General features: G+C 33.4%; 1 protein-coding gene across 2 annotated transcripts in view; it reads right to left on the bottom strand.

The window, feature by feature from the left end:
• The window catches only part of LOC139524850 (RNA cytosine-C(5)-methyltransferase NSUN2-like), a 36,231-nt gene extending 20,317 nt beyond the window's left edge, over positions 1-15,914 (bottom strand). The window contains exons 1-9 of one of the 2 annotated variants that reach the window (XR_011664872.1): positions 15,746-15,886; positions 12,323-12,436; positions 7,035-7,129; positions 4,156-4,245; positions 3,612-3,717; positions 2,756-2,827; positions 1,506-1,587; positions 976-1,109; positions 293-348 (exon numbers count right to left, since the gene is read on the bottom strand). Coding sequence is in view for 1 of the 2 variants with exons in the window: in XM_071319959.1 (XP_071176060.1) it covers positions 293-348; positions 976-1,109; positions 1,506-1,587; positions 2,756-2,827; positions 3,612-3,717; positions 4,156-4,245; positions 7,035-7,129; positions 12,323-12,436; positions 15,746-15,889 (893 nt within the window). In the remaining variant the exon portion in view is untranslated. Of the gene's footprint in view, positions 1-292; positions 349-975; positions 1,110-1,505; positions 1,588-2,755; positions 2,828-3,611; positions 3,718-4,155; positions 4,246-7,034; positions 7,130-12,322; positions 12,437-15,745 lie in introns of both variants that reach the window. The other variant, XM_071319959.1, reaches the window with a different exon arrangement.
• Between the last annotated feature and the right edge of the window lie 7,494 nt (positions 15,915-23,408).

Here is a 23,408-nt window from a genome sequence, read left to right as displayed (position 1 = left end):
TTTGATTGATTTTGATTTTGGTGTTTTTACGCCACTTTTAAGCACCACTTTTGGGCTATTTCGTGGTGGCAAAGTTTTAATTGGCTGAGAGAGACAGAGTGTCCAGAGAAAACCCCAATCTTCGATAGGAAAACTAACAATCCTAGTCAATTAAGATTGGAGTCAAGAGCAGCTGCATGAGCAGGGTTTAAACTCACAACCTCAGTCTTGACTGGCTAGTGATTACAGTAGTTACTACTTAAGACCACTCCGCCACCAAGACCCCTTGCAACATTGTGTAAATAATACTTACCTACAGGGAACATCACACAGAACTCTGTCGTACTGGACAAAATCTTTAATACCTTCCTGTAAAACAATCAATAATAAATAGAGAACGTGTCCATAGGACAAAGATGATGCCCTCTCTTATATCACATAATAAAGGGGCATAACTCAAGAATGTTAAAAGTGATTCCACAAAATTTCATACTTGATCTCTGTTTTGTAGTGATCACCATCGTGTATAATTTTCATAACATTTGGTTGAATCAAACAGAAGTTAGAGAATGGAAACCTATTTTGAAATGTACTGATGTATGATATATAAACAGACAAAGGGTAACAATTAATGCTCCCTCTGCTAAAGCAAGGGGCATAAAAACAACGACATATGTCAATTCTATATAAAGTTTGACTATGTGGATAATTTTCTCTAAACTCAAAATATAATGAGACCTTACCATTTCATCAAGACACTCAACTGGCTTTATATTCTCTCCATAAAAAAAAAAAGTGTTTAAAGTTATGTGAAAAATTACATCATTGTCATGATTGTTCTCCTCGGAACTTTCAAATAGCACCCTTAACATAGCACTAGTTTTCCAAAAAAAAATATAGCAACATGGCCCTTATACATTCCATCATAAATTCATCGTCATTACATAAAATTATTATGGAAGATACTGACTTTATGACATTTCATCTTTAACTTACCCCAATTCTTATATTTGGTAGAGTTGTAGCATCATGATTAACTATTGCACAGCAAGGACTCTGTAACCTTTTGACCTGATGAACCATCAGATAACATCTCTTATTACACACATCATTAGCAATGACATATCCCTCTGTGAAAATTTAAAAATATAAATTATATCAATAATTTAGTAGTCTGTAGTGTATCAATTCCACCATTACTGGACATCACAAAAGTTCCTGTAAAATATTGTCAGACGTCAAAATAGAAAATATCTGACGGAACGGAAAAAGAATTGTTGTATAACATCAAAAGTTCAAGCAGGATAGATTCTCAGGTCAAGTGAGACAGATTTTAAAACAGCTATAATGTGTATATCACTGTGGAATGTGGATTCATTTTTCATCATTGGATACCAATTTACTTTACTGTTGACTGTCTTAGTAATAATTACTCTCCGATTTGATTTTTTAATTTTGTTTTGTTTTACCTTTTGAATTCAATATTCCTCTTTTATTAGATTACCTGCTAGGTAAACCATACTGACCTGGGACATTTTCTCCATCTGCATGTAATAATTCTATTAACTGGGCAGTCTTAGACCCTGGGGCAGCACACATGTCTAAAACCTATAAGAGAAATAGAACAGCATGTGATATTTATTATCAAGACTATTTTCTTCTTTAAATTCTCTACTGAGAATTGTTTTCAGTCAACAGATTGAGAAAATAAACAAGAATGTGTCCTAAGTACACGGATTCCCTATCTGCACATCATTTTCAGTGGACTATGAAATCTTTAATATAGCTTTAAAATTAGAAAGATCATATCATAAGACACATGTGAACTAAGTTTCATGTTGACTGGACTTCAACTTCATCAAAAATTACCTAGACCAAAAACTTTAACCTGAAGCGGAACAGATGGACGAGCAGGCGGAAGGATGGAAGGACAAACGAACGAAACAAACACACAGATCAGTAAACATAATGCCCATAAATGGAGCATAAAAAATTCATAAGACAAAGTCATTGATGATTCCTGAAAAAATAGCAATAAACATATTATCCTTGATTTGTTCAATTTGAGGAAGTTTCTATGGTACATCTCATCTCATGCCTGTCACCCTTTGATGAGAAGGAAGCCAAGGAACTCCCTCCTATTTTCAAAAATGTAGATAATCTATATCAATAATGGCCAAGAGTATAACAGATAACTTTATTTATGCAAAGAATAAAACATTTTCAGATCAAACTGTTATTGAACTAGTGTTTCTGATAACTTGTTCATTTTTTCTAAAATGATCATTGAAATGAAAATCAATCACTGGAATTGGATGGCTAGAGCCGTTTTATTACAGTGCACATCATAATAACAACCTTTCACTGGAGCAATCAGGCATTATTTTGATCAGTTGATCAGAATGGATTTAAACTGTTAACTTGAAATTTCCTTCTTTCAACAATTGATATTGTGAAAGGATATAGCCCTTTGTAAGTATTTGTAAAGTAACCATTATAACATTTTGAAGACTCCACAGAAGAACAGTATTAATTTTAAAATCATAACTAACAAATAATGAGTTTTATTTTGTGTAATGTGAATAACGATACTGGGTGAGTATAGCATTAATAAGAACTCCTATTCTGATAACTAATAGGTATATCTTAATCCAAATATTTTCAAAATCCCAATAATTAGTCTTGCATTTTTGTCCAGTCTTCAAAATTGCAATTTTTAAATGCAAGCAATGATTTCTGATCTTTCAGAATACAGATGTATTTTATAGATACCAACCTTGTGATGGGGTTTGATATCTAACACTAGTGGTGGTATCATAGACACAGCTTCCTGTCGACTTATGTTACCCTGTAAAATAAAAAACATACTATAGACACCGTCAAGTAAAATTGGCACCATGTTTTTTGTCAAACTTTTCTTAAATATGGACCGTGTTAACTAAAGATCACGTTTTTAAATTAGCAGAGGAAAAACCCTGTCCAAATATCCACTACTGTCCTACCTTTTATTGTGTTTGCACTGTATAATCCTGACCTTAACATAATCAAAAATTATTTTGTATGGTGGAATCCTACATTGTTATTACCGGAAGTGTTGCCGTGGAGTTCCATGTGCTCTCCATTTTCTTGTGTCTCTCAGAGCTTTTCGTCATCTTTACGTAAAAAGCACGGGAAATTGTATCATCAATGACAATGATATTACCGGAAAGTAACGAATGTTATGGAATAAGGGATCCTCATAGAAACCAAGATGGCGGTTTTACAATGTAAATAATCTTGACAAATGTGAAGGTCAGGATTATACAGTGCAAACACAATAAAAGGTAGGACAGTAGTGGATATTTGGACAAGATTTTACTTCCACTTGAAAAACATCATCTTGAGTCAACGGGGCTGATATTTAATTTTTTTTTGGTGCAAATTTTACGTGACGGCGACTATAGACTTGATCTGTAATATAACTGCTGCTAAAATACATGTAGGTGGTTACAATGACTGTGATCATTTGTTTTATGAATAATATCATCTTAATTACTAAGAGCCACATACATGGAATAATCCACATAAAATCATACTGCACTTTCAAAATTCCTCCATGTTTTTTTTCTTCTTCAAATAATTAATTTACTTACGCTTTCTGTTTCATTCAGAAGAAATTCTTTGAGTGGCTGTAAATCTTGTTGATGTCTGATTTCTCTTCTTGATAAATCTATCTGCCAACCTAGTTCATTTGGATACCTAAAATATAAGTGAAAAAACTCATACTGCTAGGTTGAACAATATGGTCCCTCAGCAATGAAGAATAGTTGAAATTTCAAATTCTTTTTTGTCATTTAAGTTATGCATTACAACTATTGCAGGAGTTAACTGTGCAAAATACATTAACTTGGAAATTAACATAGAAAAGGCAAGGGAAATAAAGTTTTAAAAGATCGTTCATTAATGGCAGATTTTTATCACAAATTTTGTAGATACGATTATATTTACATAAAATATTAGTGAACAAATGTATGATTACAGTAAGTAGGCGATGGAAAAATGTCATTAGAATGTGCTGCTCAGGAAAGTTGACTGGTTTTAGGGCAGATCTCATATTCTGCCCCTGTAAGATTTTCTCTTATTCAATTTACAAGATAATGACAATAATACATTTTAATGACTAATTTTACAACTTACCAAGGAAGACTGTGAACAGGGCAGTCATCATTGGACACCAGTTTGGTAATGTATTCATTCTTAATAATCTTCAACATTTCTTGTGCTTCACTAAAATAAATTAAACATTTGATAATACATGTATTAGGCCAATTAAAATCAATTGATAGATTTTCATCCCCGCCCGCCCCTCTGAAATGGTCCCGCCCCGTTTTTTTTTATTTTAAAAAATTTCGATTTCCGGATTTTTTTCAGTTCAGTTACCGGTAACCGTCGGTAATTTCGTTTCATTCAAAACTTCTTGTTTCAAATTACGGTTTTCGTATTTCTTGAGCAATCTAATCATTTAATGATTATTAGGAGACATTCTGCAGCTCTACGATGACAATAGGATCTACCGAGAATAGAGATTGATTACGAGAAGGTCATGAAATGTTCGAGTTACGAGTTTAAACGTCGTGTCCAAGAACGCAAGTCGCGGTATGTCACAAATTTCTGTGATAAGAAAACCGTGGATATTCTTATTCATGCAATGACTTTCTGTCATGAAATTTTACAAAGCGTAAGAATCGTGGAACACATTGATACAAAAAAAGATGACTTATTAAAGAAATTGATACAAGCAGGAACTTGTTACATTTTATAATGGCCGTATATTGAGGTTTTTTTTTTAAAGACAAACAGATAACACCCTCTGTCCCAACACCCTCAATAGGGTTATTAAACAACTTCTTCTTTTTTGTTAAGTTCATGTTTTTTTTACATTGTAATTATATTTGCATAATGCATAAGCATCAACCCTATTTTTTTCAACACTGAGTAAAAACTTTTCATTTTATTCGGTACTCACAAGTAGACATGCAAATCATTGGTACTTATTATACTTGTTATTCAAAATAATTATGACGTCATGAAAGGCTATGCTGTAAGGTGTCAAAGCAATCAAATATAATAGCCTTTCGCGTCTGGCGTACTAAAGTAAATTATAATCCTGGTACCTTTGATAACTACTTTCAAGATAACATGATGATTTGGACGAAATACTTGTAAAGCACAGGGCAAGACAAGTTTGCTTCCTTTTATGGGGACTACAAACCATCGTTACGAAAGCAAAATAAATTGGGTGTGCATGAAGGTAGTGCAACTGAAGAGAACATTTCTCAACGTTTTTACTGTTTACAATAAATAGGTCTCTTAGGCGGCAATTGCATGTAGAACAGTGGTTGCCAATCAGAGATATTTGAGAATTTGAAAATTTTGATTCCATATACATGCATATATATGTACATGATATAAGCTTATTATTACACTTGGATACTTGGAGAGAAAATTTCAGGGACTGAATTTCAAGTTCTGATCTCCCTTGACACCATTTGCGAGTATGGTGTTGAGAAACGATGATAGTCTGTCAGAAGGGGACAATAATGGCTGATCGGTGTTAAGAGAGAGCCATATGTCTTGCATGTAAAATACACCCTAGTAGATTTAAAAAAAGAGCAGGCTATTGCCGCTACAAGGCAGCACTCGCACCCGCAAGGTGGTAAGGGATTAATATAAGTTGCAATAACTTGTTTCCCAATTAATCCACTATAAATAAAAATGTTTAAACTAACCTAAACTAAAACTAAACACTTGCATATATGAAGAACACATCACAAGAGGGTTTCAAAAAAAGTCATATGAAATAAAATTTAAAAAATAAAATCCTCCCACACGCCTCATTTTTAAAAAAAATTTGGATGAAAATCTACTAATTAATTTTAGTTGGCCTTACCTTTAAAAATAATTGTGAAACGGCTGCAGAGGTTGAACCCTGAACAATTGGGCCAAATTTGGACACAATATTCAAGCTTGATACTGTGAGAATTTGGATTGTTATCAAATTTTTGACTTAATATAGATTTCTGACAAAAAACAAATGTCAGGATCTTACAAATCTATTGCACAATACTGTGCAATTAAAGATTTCTTCATGAAACTTAATAAAAATTTTAAATTTGAAAAATTTTGAAAAAAATTGAATCCCTTAAAAAAATAGGAATTCCCTAAACACTTTTTGAATCCCCCTTGGAGCAATTACCCTGTTACTCGATCCATACCTTTCCTTTGTAGTATGGAACCTTGTAGTACAATTTCAGAGAGATCCATACACTTAAGCACAAGTTATTAAGCCTTGGCCCCTAATTCCTGGATGAATGAGGCAATTACCCCCAAACTCAATTCCAGCCTTCCTTTTGAGATATGGAACTATGTGGTACAATGTCAGACAGATCCATACTCTTACATACAAGTTGTTGTCAAGAAACTACAAAAATGCTTGTTTTTGGCCCCTTTTTGGCCCTTAATTGCTAAACTGTTGGCACCATAACCCCCCAAAATAAATCCAACCCTTCTACTTGTGGTATTAAACATTGTGGTACAATTTCAGAGCAATTGAATTACTTATATACAAGTTATTATCCTGAAAGTAGAAAAAATATTGTTTTGGGCCCCTTATTCCTAAACAGTTGGGACCATCATCCCCAAAATCAATCCCAACCTTCCTTTTGTGGTATTGAAACTTCTTATTAAATTTCATAGAGAACCATTCTCATGTAAACTAAAGTTATTGTCCGGAAACCAATGTGTCTTGGGATGACGAAGAAGATGACGCAGACGATGTAGACGACATCATACCATTATACAATCCCATAATACTTTTTGCGGACGTATAAAAATAATTAAAACAGTTCATACATTTATAAGACATGTATATTGTTATAAGTTGCTTGAATATATAGAGAGAATTCTCAGTATTTATATCTCTATAAGATTTGTAAAAACACAAAAGTAGTCATGTGGACCCAGATTTGCAAATTGAAAAGTGTTTACTAAATGACTGTTAAACCTCCTTTTCCTACCCTCTGAATCCAGTGATCCTGAATGTTGTTGGAAGAGGCTGTCTCATTGATTCTAGGAAGGCCTCCCATTCAGCCTCTTTGATTATTCCCTGTTCCTACAATACAAATGTTATCATCAGTATAGTTATTTATAGGAAAGTGTTAAATTCACTTCCATATTTAAGATGTTACCAAAACACAATACTTGAAATTTTGTGAATATTGGAATCACTTTTTCTGCTTTGAAATCAAAAACCTTAAAAGTACAATTCCTTCTTAATGTTTTGATGGGTATAAATTTTACACAAAGTACTGGTACATTTAAAAGAATATAACAAGATGTAAAAATCAAAGTGCTGTAAGCGCTGAAGGCAGTTAACCAAAAACCAAGGCAACCGTAATTATGACAAGAGTGCACACGCTGAACTGTCTCGCCTTCTATACTAATCATTGATATTATGTTGATAGTCCTAAGTATAAAGCTAAGCTTTAATACAACCGTCACATAAACTTAACATTAACCAAAATAACTAAACAAAGACCAATGAACCTTGAAAATGAGGTCAAAACAAGGAATTATTTGAATCTGGAATAATTTTGAATTCTGGAAAATTGATGAGAAATTTATGATGAAAACTAACCCAACTAAATAGGGTTAGCCATGCATGCATGGCTAAGGGGGGTTAGTTAGTTCATACTGAAATGATAGTGAAAGTAAAATTAACATTAGCCATGCGCGCATGGCTAACCCTATTTAGTTGGGTTAGTTTTTATCATAAATTTCTCATCAATTTTCCAGAATTCAATATTATTCCAGATTCAAATAATTCCTTGTTTCAAGGTCAGTTGAACCATGCCAGGCAGACATGTACAGCTAACAATGCTTCTATACAACATATATAGTTGACCTATTACTTATAGTTTAAGAAAAATAGACCAAAACACAAAAACTTAACACTGTGCAATGAACCGTGAAAATGAGGTCACGGTCAAATAAAACCTGTGCGACTAACATAAAGATCATAAAATATTTCCATACACCAAATATAGATGACCTATGGCATATAGTATTAGATAAAAAGACCCAAAACTCAAAAACTTAACTTTGACCACTGAACCATGAAAATGAGGTCAAGGTCACATGACATCTGCCCGCTAGATAGGTACACCTTACAATCATTCCATACAACAAATATAGTAGACCTATTGCATATACTATGAGAAAAACAGACCAAAACACAAAAATTTAACTATAACCACTGAACCATGAAAATGAGGTCAAGGTCAGATGACACCTGCCAGTTGGACATGTACACCTTACAGTCCTTCCATACACCGAATATACTAGCCCTATTGCTTGTAGTATCTGAGATATGGACTTGACCACCAAAACTTAACCTTGTACACTGATCCATGAAATGAGGTCGAGGTCAAGTGAAAACTGTCTGACAGACATGAGGACCTTTCAAGGTACGCACATATCAAATATAGTTATCCTATTACTTATAATAAGAGAGAATTCAACATTACAAAATATCTGAACTTTTTTTTCAAGTGGTCACTGAACCATGAAAATGAGGTCAAGGACATTGGACATGTGAGTGACGGAAACTTCGTAACATGAGGCATCTATATACAAAGTATGAAGCATCCAGGTCTTCCACCTTCTAAAATATAAAGCTTTTAAGAAGTTAGCTAACACCGCCGCCGCCGCCGCCGGATCACTATCCCTATGTCGAGCTTTCTGCAACAAAAGTTGCAGGCTCGACAAAAACTGTGGCAATGTTGCCTCAACATTAAACATTCATATATAGTACATTCATGTTTATCTAATGATTTATTTATTAAGGCAAATAATTTATATGTTATCAAGGTTTCAAAAGTAATGCATATATCAATGTATATTTTTTATGGTGAGTCTGCAGTGGTACAAAGTTCCCAATGATTGCAGTTGTTCTACTTGGTAGTTAACCTTGGTTTTATTTGACTGCTAGAAGTTCAATTTGACTTAGTATGAACATGTAATAGTATGAATGGACTGGTTTCCCTGGAAAGAAAACTGAGTTTGTGTTCTATAGTACAAAAGTTATGAGACACGAATCAGATAAATGTTCACTACAACAGGGATCAAAGGTGAGGTCTGACTGACTTGCCCATAGTAAATGTAAATGATTTGTTATTTTGTCCCATACATATGAATATATATAATTTAGGGGTGGGGATCTCAACGGTTTTCAAGTTCTCAAACAGGTAGGGGTAGGCAGAGGATTTAGGGGGCAGGGGGCCTGGCCCCCCCTTTTTGGGAAAAAATTTGGTTGCTTATATAGGGAATCACTGAAGCGTTACTGGAGCGGGCCCCTCTTAGGTCAGTCATGAATATATATGGTTTAGGTGTGGGGATCTCATTGGTTTCAAGTTCTCAAACAGGAAGGGTAGGGTGACCCAAGGGACTCCCCCTATATTTCATTTAATTAGTTATATTGATCCATACATGAATATATATTGTTTTGGTGTGGGGATCTCGACCGTTTCCAAGTTCTCAAACAGGAGGGTTGGGATGACCACAGGGACTTCCCTTATATTTCATTTGATTTTTTATATTGTCCCATACATGAGTATATATGGTTTAGGGGTAAGGATCTTGACCATTTCCAAGTTCTCAAACAAGAGGGTGAACAGTGACCTCAGGGACTCCCCCTATCTTTCATCTGATTTGTTATATTGTCCCATACATGAATATATATGGTTTAGGGATGGGGATCTCGACCATTTTTAAATTCTAAAACAGGAGGGGTGGGGTGACCCCTAGCAACTCTTCCTATATTTCATTTGATTTTTCATATTGTCACAAACATGAATATATATGGTTAAGGGGTGTGGATCTCAACCGTTTCCAAGTTCTCAAACAGGAGGGGGTGGGGTAACTCCAGGGACTCCCCTATATTTCATTTTTTATTTATTATATTGTCCTATACTTGAATATATGCAAGGGCGGATTCAGACGGGGAGGGTTGCAGGCTTGCACCCCCCTTAAATTTGCAAAGCATAGGTTGTTCTCAGCTCAATAAAGAATATTCCGATAATTTCACCTCAATTTTTTTTAAGCCTCGCTGTGCTCGGCGAAAATTTAAGTTTGCGCCCCTCCTAACCTAAAATCCTGGATCTGCCCCTCATATGGTTTAGGGGTGGGGAGCCGACCGTTTCCAAGTTATCAAACAGGAGGGGGTAGAGTGGCCCAAAGAATGCCACCTATATATCATATGATTTACTTACATTAAGGTATATATAATATAGTTGCATTATTTGTGAAAATAAAGAATGAAACTTTTAGCTACTTTAATTGACCCTTCAAAATTGAGAAAAAAAAAACAAATAACCCCTCGAAATTGCAGTAATATGTTTACACTTTAAAAGCATCTCGCATGCATTATCATCATTTATCATTTATAAAGAAAATTTAGACTGTGACCATGAACATGTATATTGTTAGATATACTGTTCCCAGCTGTCACGTTGTATTGGATTTTTAAATTAAAATTTGTCAAAAAGTAATTTTGAGTTTCTGAATAAAATATTTTTCTGCTTTTTCTTTCTTTTACATATATCTTTTGGTTTACAATACTAGTGTTTATATTCATTTACCATGCATAGATGTATTTTTTCACCTGCTTGGATTTATTTTGTAAATGATCGCCAAACCCGGAATTACCCTTATCCGCTTCCGGAATCGGATCCGATTTTGTAAAATTTTGTCTTCACGGCCGCCATTGTTATGTGTTTACAATGTTGTTTTTGTCAATCAGATACGATTTTACTCGAATTTATACAATATTTGTCGGCGATTTTCTGTATAAAGCTAGCGGTTGAACAAAATGAACATCGCCGTCATGAATAATAATTATATAAATAAGTTTTTAGCTCGTTTAATTGGAGACTTTGGTGAACATGGTGAAAAGGTTTGCAAAGTAATTTCTTTCAAATGTAAGGTGACTACGTTGGGTGTAGCTAGAAACCAACTAAACTAGTCGAAATTCCACTTGCAAAAGTGGAAGGTCGCGGACCTCGGACCACCGCTAATTTGCACACCTGCCTCCAAATTGAAAAGCTACGAAAATTTCTTTTTCTAATTTGAAATTGCCGCCAACAGCATGAGCAGTTGAACTTATTATATAATAGACTACTGACGTAGTTATACTACGTATTGATGACAAACAATATTCCTACGACTTTTATCATTTGGGAAATCTAAACTGCTTGTCTTAAGAGATTTTCGGCGATTAAATATTTCATACAATTGTTCTTTGGCATCTTAGCTAAAAGCACAAGTCATAATGAACTACACAAGGATTCTCAATAAGCACTACTTCCTATGTGTAACTTTAAAACTTTTGGATAAATCGACGATCATTTAAGGTTTTTCTGGTCATTTTTTTGGTAAACCAGAATAAAAAGTATTGAAAAAGTGTTCAATTAGTTATATATAACATAGTAGCAAGCTAGATAATAACAATGGCAAGTATTTCAGGATTTATTGGGTAGAACACAAATCTAGGGTGCTCGCATAATGCAGCTTAACTGCATAAAAATATATTTCATCATTATGTTTTTCAGATACATGTATATGAAAGTTATTTTTTTTCATTTGAAAATAAGATTTCAGTGATATGACTATCAATAACACAATTCAACTGAGTCCAAATGAAGAAGAAACTAAGCAACTATACATGAAGGTCACTGTACAGCCTTCAACAATGAACAAAACCTGTATTGCTTGGACACTTAGTATTGCTTTAAAGGCTGTACATAGAATACTGATCATGTGTGTACTTTTGTAAACTTGTCTTGTTTGGCTGCAGTCACATTTATATTTATAAAAAAGAAGATGTGGTATGATTGCCAATGAGACAACTATCCACAAAAGACCAAAATGACACAGACATTAACAACTATAGGTCACGGTACGGCCTTCAACAATGAGCAAAGCCCATACCGCATAGTCAGCTATAATAGGCCCCGATAAGACAATGTAAAACAATTCAAACAAGAAAACTAACGGCCTTATTTATGTAAAAAAATGAAGATATATCCCATTTATCATTTGAAATACTATTTGTTTTTCTTATCAAACAATAAATTCTTGTCTGTCTACATCAATGCACATGTATATGTACAGATGGGTGCCTCCCTTACCTGTACAAAAGTTGACTACTTTTTAAGTTACATTTTGTTTGTAACTTTAGAAATTTTATGCAGACAAGCTAGTAAACCTCACCGGTGGTTGATCATGATTAGACCTAATTTGTACTTACTTTGTAGTATTGTTCATAATTTGCATTTGTTTTCTTTGTGGTAGGATAATCTGTGTGTTTATTCTCTCTTTTTTCACCATCACCATTATTCTCTCTCTCTCGATCTCTATTCCCCTGTAAGTATTACAATAACAAAATATATATACAAATGTATAAGGCCTTTGGGAGAAAGTTGTTCTTAGCACAAAGAAGCAAGTGATTGATATATATGTTGTGTTTTGATTTTTCGTTCAAAGTATAAAGCATGCTGCTGGAGTGAAGAAAATAGGGAAAGCAGTGAGGGTTCAGAAAAAAAATGAGTTTTTGTCTATTTGTCGACCTTTGGCAGTTACGAGCATTTGAGTTTTCAGCTGCTTTTATATAAAATGTATGCTTTTAAATTTCCTGCCAAAATTTTCGTTCCCATTCTGAGTAGCATTTGACAGTTATTGACCTTTTTTGTGATCTACAGCACACTTGTCAATCTCGAAAAATGAAATATTTAGTTCAAACATATTTTATATGTAGAAGAAGAAATCTGAAAAAGACACTAGACACAAATAATACATGTAAGTTATAAAAACATTAGTGACAATGCAATCACTTCTTGAAATGAAATGCAGGTCTCTGCAAAGGCAGATAATGATAAAATTACAGAATTACCATGTCAGGTTGTGAAACCTTAAACTTTCACATGGTGACCTCAAATCAATAAGGATCTTCTGTACCCCAACCAAAACTAATTGACTTATTGACCTATAATAATGGTTTACTTTTATAAATTTTTATTTGGATGGAGAGTTGTCTCATTGGCACTCATACCACATCTTCCTACAAATGTATATCTATGATTGAAGATTGGAGACCTGGAAAACCTATCCATTTAGTCTGGAAATTATGAATGTATTTGATTTTTCTTGGAAACAAACATGTTAAAGCACAGATGTCATTCTTCATATTAAAGGCGATTTTGACTTTGTCGTAAATAATTAGGTAATCTTGTCATGAAAATGATGTTCCCTTATCATTATATTAGTTCCAACTGGAAGAAAATTCTGTAATTTACCAATTAGTAATTATTACCAGAATCAAGGTTATATATGTTATACATGTTATATAAAAAAGAAGATGTAGTATGATTGCCAATGAGACAACTCTCCACAAGGGACCAAAATGACACAGAAATAAACAAATATAGGTCACTGTACAGCCTTCAACAATGAGCAAAGCCAATACCGCATAGTCAGCTATAAAAGGCTGTGAAATGACAATGTAAAACAATTCAAAAGAGAAAACTAACAGACTTATAGAACGTTTGTTCCAACAGTAGGAGGTCGCCAATGCCATTATCGTAACGTAATCATTTCCTTGGGATGGCAAAAATGTCAGATTTTACCCAACAACAGACACAGATATTCTGGCATTGGTTATGTCAAGGATTTTAACTATACAAATCCTTGGTTATGACAAAGTTTCCAGTGGAACTGGGACCTCTGCTAACTGGAACAAAAATACGTTGCAGGGCTCACGCTACCAGGCGACTTGGGCGAAGAAGTCGCTTTCCCGACCGTCACTTCGCTTTACCCGACCCCCAAAAGCGAAAAAAAGTCGCCCTGTATCTTGATGATACTCGCTTTCAGTCGCTTCCTTAATCAGACATTTTCAATTTTTAAAAAGTTGATGAAACATCAATTTTTTATTGATAATTAAAGAAACTCAGACATAAACGATTCATTATCTTAAGAAAAGAGGTTGAAGCATTGTCTTTGCAGTGTGTAGCAGGTTATTTGATAAAAATACAACTTTTTATCACTTCGTGCATTTCCGCAAGTTCCGGTGCTTGTTACTCAAAAACGTACATCAACCTAAATTTCGGCGGCAAAATAAGTTTGTTACTTCATTTAAACGTGATAAAAGTTGTCTCCAGTAAATGTTTAATCCATTTATTGCATTAAAAATGTCATGTTCCTTTCCAAATAACTTGTCAAACATCGTTTATTTTTGTAAATTTTCTTGCATTCGTCCGCCATTGACCGATTTCTAAACTACGGATCTGAACCGGACTAGCTATGACCGAAATCCGTACTTTGAAAATAATTACTACGGACGCACGGATGGAACAGCTGAAAGAAGAATATTGATCCCAAAGCAAACAATTACGCATTTCACACGCATTAAGAGACTTTTGGTTACATCTAATTGATTGGTGTATATAATCCCTATATTTTTTATGGTTTGTTTCAAACTATTGATTAAAGTTGCTTAACTCTGAGACTATTATACTAATATCAATATATTATGGCCCAGCTTAATAACTTTGATATTTTTTTATGAGAAACACTGACTTTCATACACAAGATAGTTTTTAATTAAATTGTTATTGATATATTATAATTTCTTTACATTTTTAAAATAAAATTTTTTTTTTTTTAGTGCTAGACATGAGGTATTTAGTTGGTAGTTTCTCGCAAGAACCTTTAATAGTAAAACTTAAACAACTTTTAATTTGAAATGTTACTTTAATTGTATACTCAGATATGAATTGAACAATATAAAAAGAACATTATTTACATATGACCCTTTATACTATAGTAAAATCCAAACATTGTAGCGAACCCGCGAATGAGAACTTCTCTTTCAAATCTCACCACTTCTCCCTATCTTCTGCTTCTGCTTCTGTTTCTGCCAGATAATGGCCACAATCAACGAACTGATTATACTGCCATGGTTTGGTGCGCATATAAGACCACCCCCCTCCCCCCAAAATTTTGAAATTTAGTTCAGCTTTGTCATCGAAGCTTTAAAGGCCTCGACTGACGGAGCTGATAAGACCCCAGGGGGAAGAGCGTTCCAATCCCGGATGGTTCTTGGGAAGAATGAGTGTTTTCTATAGTCACAGGATGCTGCTGTAATTGGAAGGATTTGTCATGCATGTTTCGTGACAGTCTTTTCGGTGGTATTAGACGACCTTCCTTTGATATGGCCACTTTGTTGTTTTCTATTTTGAATAGCATTGTGAGTCTCGCTTCTTTCCTTCTTTGTTCAAGTGATGTCCATTTGAGATGTTGTGGCATCAGATTAACGCTGGAGTGGTTATGATGTTTGTTTGATACGTAGCAAGCTCCTCTTCTTTGTACCATCTCAAGTCTGTCAGTCTCTGTCTTAATGTATGGATCCCATACCGGACTGGCATATTCTACAATTGGACGTACCAATGTTTTATATGCATTCTCTTTCACTTTCAAAAAGAGAAGTCACTTCTCCCTATAATTCTGAAGTAGTGTGAGCCCTGTACGTTGGCAATCTCACCCTTGTAATTTTATGTGGGAACAGTCAACAAATGAACAGAACTTCTCGATGTCTCTATCATCATTTAAGCGGTTCTATTGACACTAATGAATATCCTAAAAAAGAAACCTCTATTGTTAGATTGACTTATCTTACCTTCGCTTTTCCTTTTCTCCCAGCCTTCTTATTTCTAGTCATAATCAACGATGACAACTTATCAAAAGTGAAAATATTCTTGTAACATGCGTGTATTCTGGTACCTATTGTAATCATTCTACTCTTTATTAAACCAGTCAACATTTTGGGTTATGCTAAAATAAGTATTGATGACCACATCATAAGTGCGTTAACTAAGGCACCCAAAAAATAATTATTATATAAATAATACACATGGAAAAAAAATATTTTGCATTTCATATGTTAATTTTAAAAAACACATCGAAAAGTCTCGCCGGCTTTAATGACCATTGATTGTTGAAAGTCTGAAACGGGTTGACCTGAACTAAAAACATCAGACAAACATATATACACCTTACATTTTTTTTAAACATAAAATATAATTGCTTATGATAATTGAAAATGACCTATTGCTTATGATAATTGAAAAACAGACCAAAACATAAAAAAAATAACATTGACCAATGAACCATGAAAATGAGGTCAAGGTCAGATGAACTGACCTGCCAGACTGACATGTACCCATTACCTTCATCCCATTCCCACATATATTTATCCTACTGTTATTTGAGAAACGGACCTTATCACGTACCTTTAACTAGCTTGGTCACTCATCCATGAAATGAGGTCGAGGTCAGGTGAATCCTGTCTGACGGACATATGTCAGGGACTTTCCAAGGAACTCACATACCAAATATACTTATCGTATTACTCATATTATGTGAGAAATTCACATTACAAAAACACTATTTTTTCAAGCATTTACTGAACCATGAAAATGAGGTCAAGGACATTGGACATATGTCAGACAGAAACTTCATAACCATGTGCAAGAATATGTCACATTTCCAAGCGAGTTAACTCCTTCCAATAGACGTCGTTGCATTTACTAATAAAGTTTTTAAAAGTTAGCTAACGCCGCTCTCGACAATGCCTTACATGAGGACAACGATGATGTTAAAACATAAGATACAAAATCTGATGTATGAGACACAGTTAATGTCACGGTATGCCTGCAGTATGGCAAGCCGTTTTACTATTTATTCGAATTTCAAGATATCTCCTTTAATATATAAGATATCTTATATAATATATAAGATATCTCCTTTAATATATAAGATATCTCATATAATTTCATTTTTAAGAGATATATTATATGAGATATATTATATATTATATAAGAAATCTTTAATGTTATATAAGATATCTCCTAAAATTTATACTACGAGAGCAAAATTGTCCATCGATTTCACTTATTTCTATCAAGTTGGTATGATGCACACATATATTTTATATTCTAATGCATTTTTTTGTTACAGTTACTCATATTTATGATGCTATACATACCTTGAAGATTTGCAAAGCACTTTATAAATAAAGGAGTAAACAAATGATGAGAAAAGTCACCGTAGGCAAAACCGTCCTGTTAGCCAGTTGGAAATCATCGCTTCGAAAATCGCAACTTCCGGATAGCGTACAAAATAGTATCTACACTGTGTTAATAGGTACATGTAAAGACAACGATATAAGATATCTTATAAACTATATAAGATATCTTATAAACTTTAGGAGATATCTTATAAACTAAATAAGATATCTCCTATAATATATAAGATATCTTATATAATTTCATTTTTAAGAGATATCTTATATATTATATGAGATATCTTATATATTATATAAGAAATCTTTAATGTTATATAAGATATCTCCTAAAATTTATAAGATATCTTATATACTTTATAAGATATCTTCTACAGTTTATAAGATATCTTATAAAGTATATGAGATATCTTATAAACAATTTTTATATAAGATATCTTATATAATTTATAAGATATCTCATATAGTTTATAAGATATCTTATATAGTTTATGAGATATCTTATAAAGACAATTATATAAGATATCTGATAAATTATATGAGATATCTTATAAACTATATAAGATATCTTATAAACTATATAAGATATCTTATAAAGTTTATGAGATATCTTGAAGTAAGAATAAATAGCAAAACGGCTTGCCATACTGCAGAGGTGCCAACTGTATCCAAACCAATCATCATCCTTCAATTTCAATCCTTACCGGTCATATGTTAATGAAGCACCTTTGCCAACTTTAATCAACAAAACTCCATCTAAAACATAACCAAAGTATCAGGAACTTGCCAATCAAACCCTCCTGGAAGTCTTTATAATCCACAGTTTCAGTTCCAACGACAGTACCAATCTTCCAGTTGCTCCATGAGTGGTGAACCGAATGACACCAGCGGACCAAACGTATATACGGAACTTTAAATATCTCTTTATAAAATTCTTCTTTTTTGCCTTTTTGTTTTCTTCAATTTTGCCTTTTGCTGAAATATCAAAACTCTAGTCTTCGAAATGAACTTCAGTGAAGTTTAGTAAAAGGTGTGAAATTATTGCATGGGTAAGGCTTAGCTGTCAATAGATATTTTTCTTGTAAATGATCATTTCCAATATTGTATTAAGTAATGGTATCAAAAAATTGTATCTTTATTACGGAAGCAATTATAGTCCGCAATATAAAAGAAAGGATATTTGACACAAGAGTGCACAAGCTGAAATGTCTCGCCTTCTATACTAATCATTGATATTATGTTGATAGTCCTAAGTATAAAGTTAAGCTTTATAACAACTGTCACATAAACTTAACATTAACCAAGATAACTAAACAAAGACCAATGAACCTTGAAAATGAGGTCAAGGTCAGATGAACCATGCCAGGCAGACATGTACAGCTAGCAATGCTTCTATACAACATATATAGTTGACCTATTACTTAAGAAAAATAGACCAAAACACAAAAACTAAACACAGTGCAATGGACCGTGAAAATGAGGTCACGGTCAAATAAAACCTGCGCGACTGACATAAAGATCATAAAATATTTCCATACACCAAATATAGTTGACCTATAGCATATAGTATTAGATAAAAAGACCAAAACTCAAAAACTTAACATTGACCACTGAACCATGAAAATGAGGTCAAGGTCACATGATATCTGCCCGCTAGACATGTACACCTTACAATCATTCCATACAACAAATATAGTAGACCTATTGCATATAGTATGAGAAAAACAGACCAAAACACAAAAATTTAACTGTAACCATTGAACCATGAAAATGAGGTCAAGGTCAGATGACACCTGCCAGTTGGACATGTACACCTTACAGTCCTTCCATACACTGAATATACTAGCCCTATTGCTTATAGTATCGGAGATATGGACTTGACCACCAAAACTTAACCTTGTTCAGTGATCCATGAAATGAGGTCGAGGTCAAGTGAAAAGTGTCTGACAGACATGAAGACCTTGCAAGGTACGTACATATAAAATATACTTATCCTATTACTTATAATAAGAGAGAATTCAACATTACAAAAAATTTGAACTTTTTTTCAAGTGGTCACTGAACCATGAAAATGAGGTCAAGGACATTGGACATGTGACTGACGGAAACTTCGTAACATGAGGCATCTATATACAAAGTATGAAGCATCCAGGTCTTCCACCTTCTAAAATATAAAGCTTTTAAGAAGTTAGCTAACACCGCCGCCGCCGCCGGATCACTATCCCTATGTCGAGCTTTCTGCAACAAAAGTTGCAGGCTCGACAAAAAACCAAGGAACAAGAATTGATTGTAGTTCTTCATCTCAAAAGCTAATGATCAGGTGTCTTCACGATAGAGTTAAGAATCTTGTCTTCTAGTCAGTGTAAGTGATCATTTTACATTTCAAACTGCTTTAAAAAGTGGGAAAAACAAACTGTCCCAAGTCAGGTGCCTCTTATTCAGTGGTTGTCGTTTGTTGATGTGTAACATGTTTGTTTTTCGCTCATTTTTTGTACATAAATTAGGCCGTTAGTTTTCTCGTTTGTTTTACATTTGTCATTTCAGGGCCTTTTATAGCTGACTATGCGGTATTGGGTTTGCTCATTGTTGAAGACCGTACAGTGACCTATAGTTGTTAATTTCTGTGTCATTTGGTCTCTTGTGGAGAGTTGTCTCATAAGCAATCATATAACATCTTTTTTATATACACTTCCTGTAATTGTTTTTTTTTTATTAAACACTGAATATCACATCTTTATTTAAGTAGATTATATTTAAGAGCCCGTAAATTAAGATACGATCCATTCATATTCGAATATACTTCTTATTGCAGATCGTCAAGGTGTCTGTGCCAAGTCAGAAGCATGATATTCAGTGGCTGTCGTCTGTTACTGCAAATAATTTCTGTTTTTCATTCATTGTTTTGTGCTCAATCGGGCTGTTACTCTGGTGGAGAGTTGTCTCTTGCTATCATACCACCGCTTCTTTTATTAATCTAAAAGCAAATAATAATACAATTGGTACCATGCAAGTTTTTATGTTAAATGATTGCTGACTAAACAAACCTTCAAATAATTGTCTTTAAGGGGGCTTGCGGGTCTAAATCAAATTTTTTATTTTTTAATATAGGATTTCGCTATATTTTTCTATAAATGAACTCTATCTTATACTAAATAGAAAAATGTAATAAAAACATGGGGTGACCGTTCTTTATGCTCACAATCTGCCTTCGAAAGAAGCATACATTTTTGTTAATGTCCTTTTTTCTGTTGAACTAATAGGAGAAATAGAGGTAATATCGAAATAAAAAAAGAACTAAATTACAGATAACGCTTAAATTTAACAATTATTTAGTTTATGTACAGCTTATTCGAAAACAACAATAAAAAATATAGGTCACCGATGAGTTAAAAAAGATATTTCAATTTTAATGCCAAAAAAAGGCATTTTTGCACCAAAGGGAGATAATTTGGAGCTTTTTCAATGATATCTACATTTTAAACGTCACCTGAGTCCAACACGAATTGATTTTTTGGAAAGATTTTTGTGACATATGATAAAGTAAATAAAATACTAAAGGTAATAAATAAAATTTGTAATGAAAAATAAATGTTTAATTTTTTTCTGAAAATTTTATACCTGCGAGCCTCCTTAAGGGACAAATACAACGCCTCACATACTTCTGGTACAATTTTACTGATGGTGGATGGGGAAATTCTAAATGAATAACTGAGGCTAAGAAAACTTACACCTACAAGATAAATACAAAGAAATATTAGATAAATCCAACACAAGATAATATGTATTTATAATAATGCAAGAAAAAAAGTAAATTGGCCAATATTTTGTTTTATTCCATTTTCTTCTAATGCTTTTCACCCTTATTGTCCTTAAACCTTGATAACGAGCCGTGTGACAGAACTTTTAACATTTCTATAAAATGGCAAAAGTTTTGCAGTCTATTAAAACTTAATGTTGAGCACACTTAAAAAAAAGGTCAAGGTCAGATGTATCTCATCAGACAATAATATTCACATTACTATCATTCTGTACACCATACATTGTTGACCTAAAGAATCTGACAAAGAACAGACCAAATCATGGAACCTAAATGATGACCAAATGGTGCAGGATAAGCCACTTAAATTAACAAATTTTTCGTAAACCTTTTTCTTATCCCAATTAGTCGAGTCAATCTAGCATAAATTTGACCCTAACCTTGAAGTGATTGCAACAGAAGATTTTAAAGTTTTAATCTTTAGTATTATACCTCAAATATACACTGAAAAGTTCCATAAAATCTAACTTGAGGAAAACTAAAAAATCATGATTTTAAAATTCCTTTTGCATTGACATGGGAGATAACTCTGCAAAAAGGCAGAAATATCAATAATATTTAATACAAAATTATAACTTTACCGCATCTATTCAACAAAATGTATTGATTCTTGATATTCTAACCGTCTTTAGAGTATAACAAAGAACTCTAAAGGTGTTTTCCGCATCTTTTATCAAGTTACAACCTAGATTTCATAATTCATTAGTTGACCATTTATTAGATTTTTCAGCATGTCAAGGTAAAGAATCTCAAATTGAACAAGAGTGCACACGCTGAAATGTCTCGCCTTCTTTACTAATCATTGATATTATGTTGATAGTCCTAAGTATAAAGCTTTATTACAACTGTCACATCAACTTAACATTAACCAAGATAGCTAAACAAAGACCAATGAACCATGAAAATATGGTCAAGGTCAGATGAACCATGTCTGGCAGACATGTACAGCTAACAATGCTTCCATACAACAAATATAGTTGACCTATTACCAATAGTTTAAGAAAAATAGACCAAAACACAAAAACTTAACATTGTGCAATGAACCGTGAAATTCAGGTCATGGTCAAATAAAACCTGCCGGACTGACATATAGATCATAAAATATTTCCATACACCAAATATAGTTGACCTTTGGCATATAATATTAGATAAAAAAAACCAAAACTCAAAAACTAAACTTTGACCACTGAACCATGAAAATGAGGTCAAGGTCAGATGACATTTGCCACTAGACATGTACACCTTACAATCATTCCATACAACAAATATAGTAGACCTATTGCATAAAGTATGAGAAAAACAGACCAAAACACAAAAACTTAACTATAACCACTGAACCATGAAAATGAGGTCAAGGTCAGATGACACCTGCCAGTTAGACATGTACACCTTACAGTCCTTCCTTACACCGAATATACTAGCCCTATTGCTTATAGTATCTGAGATATGGACTTGACCACCAAAACTTAACCTTGTTCACTGATCCATGAAATGAGGTCGAGGTCAAGTAAAAACTGTCTGATGGGCATGAGGACCTTGCAAGGTACGCACATACCAAATATAGTAAACCTATTACTTATAATAAGAGAGAATTCAACATTACCAAAAATCTGAACTTTTTTTTCAAGTGGTCACTGAACCATGAAAATGAGGTCAAGGACATTGGACATGTGACTGACGGAAACTTCATAACATGAGGCATCTATATACAAAGTATGAAGCATCCAGGTCTTCCACCTGCTAAAATATAAAGCTTTTAAGAAGTTAGCTGACGCCGCCGCCGCCGTAGCCGCCGCCGCCGGATCACTATCCCTATGTCGAGCTTTCTGCAACAAAAGTTGCAGGCTCGACAATAAAACTATTAAAGCATATATTCTTCTTTTTATGGTTTAAATTTTCTTTAAACAAGGTAGATGCTGAACAAATATAATTTACAGATATAAATCATATCAATTATTCACATTATTTTTTCAAAATGGTCACAAAACCATAAATTTGCAATTTCTTTAATGAAAAATGTGCTAAAGAAATAAAAATACTCAATGCTTCGGTTTCGTACATTTCATTATATAATAGTCAAATACGAACTGATAACCCCATCAAAGTATCATTTTTTACATGAATTTTAAGAAAATCAACCAAAAACTGACAAAGAAAAGACTCATTTTTGCAGAGTTATCTCCAATTCCAATGTTAATTTCCATAAGAATTTAAAATAGCAAAATTTCAGTTTTCCTCAAGTTAGATCCTATGGGACTTTTGTCTGTGTATATTTGGGACTTAATGGTATAGATTAGAACTAAAACTTTTTCTGTTGCAATTAGTTTGAGGTTCTAACTTAGTTTGACTGGACTAAATCCATGCAATGTGATACAAAATATATCTCTTCATGTGAGAAATAGCTCACAGGCAATAACCATAAGAGAATTGTCCTTATTACAC

Source organism: Mytilus edulis, chromosome 5 (assembly GCF_963676685.1).
Source record: "Mytilus edulis chromosome 5, xbMytEdul2.2, whole genome shotgun sequence".
Lineage (NCBI taxonomy): Eukaryota > Metazoa > Mollusca > Bivalvia > Mytilida > Mytilidae > Mytilus > Mytilus edulis.
The sequence above is the reverse complement of the archived record's forward strand: the minus strand, read 5'-3'. Positions and strand labels throughout refer to the sequence as shown.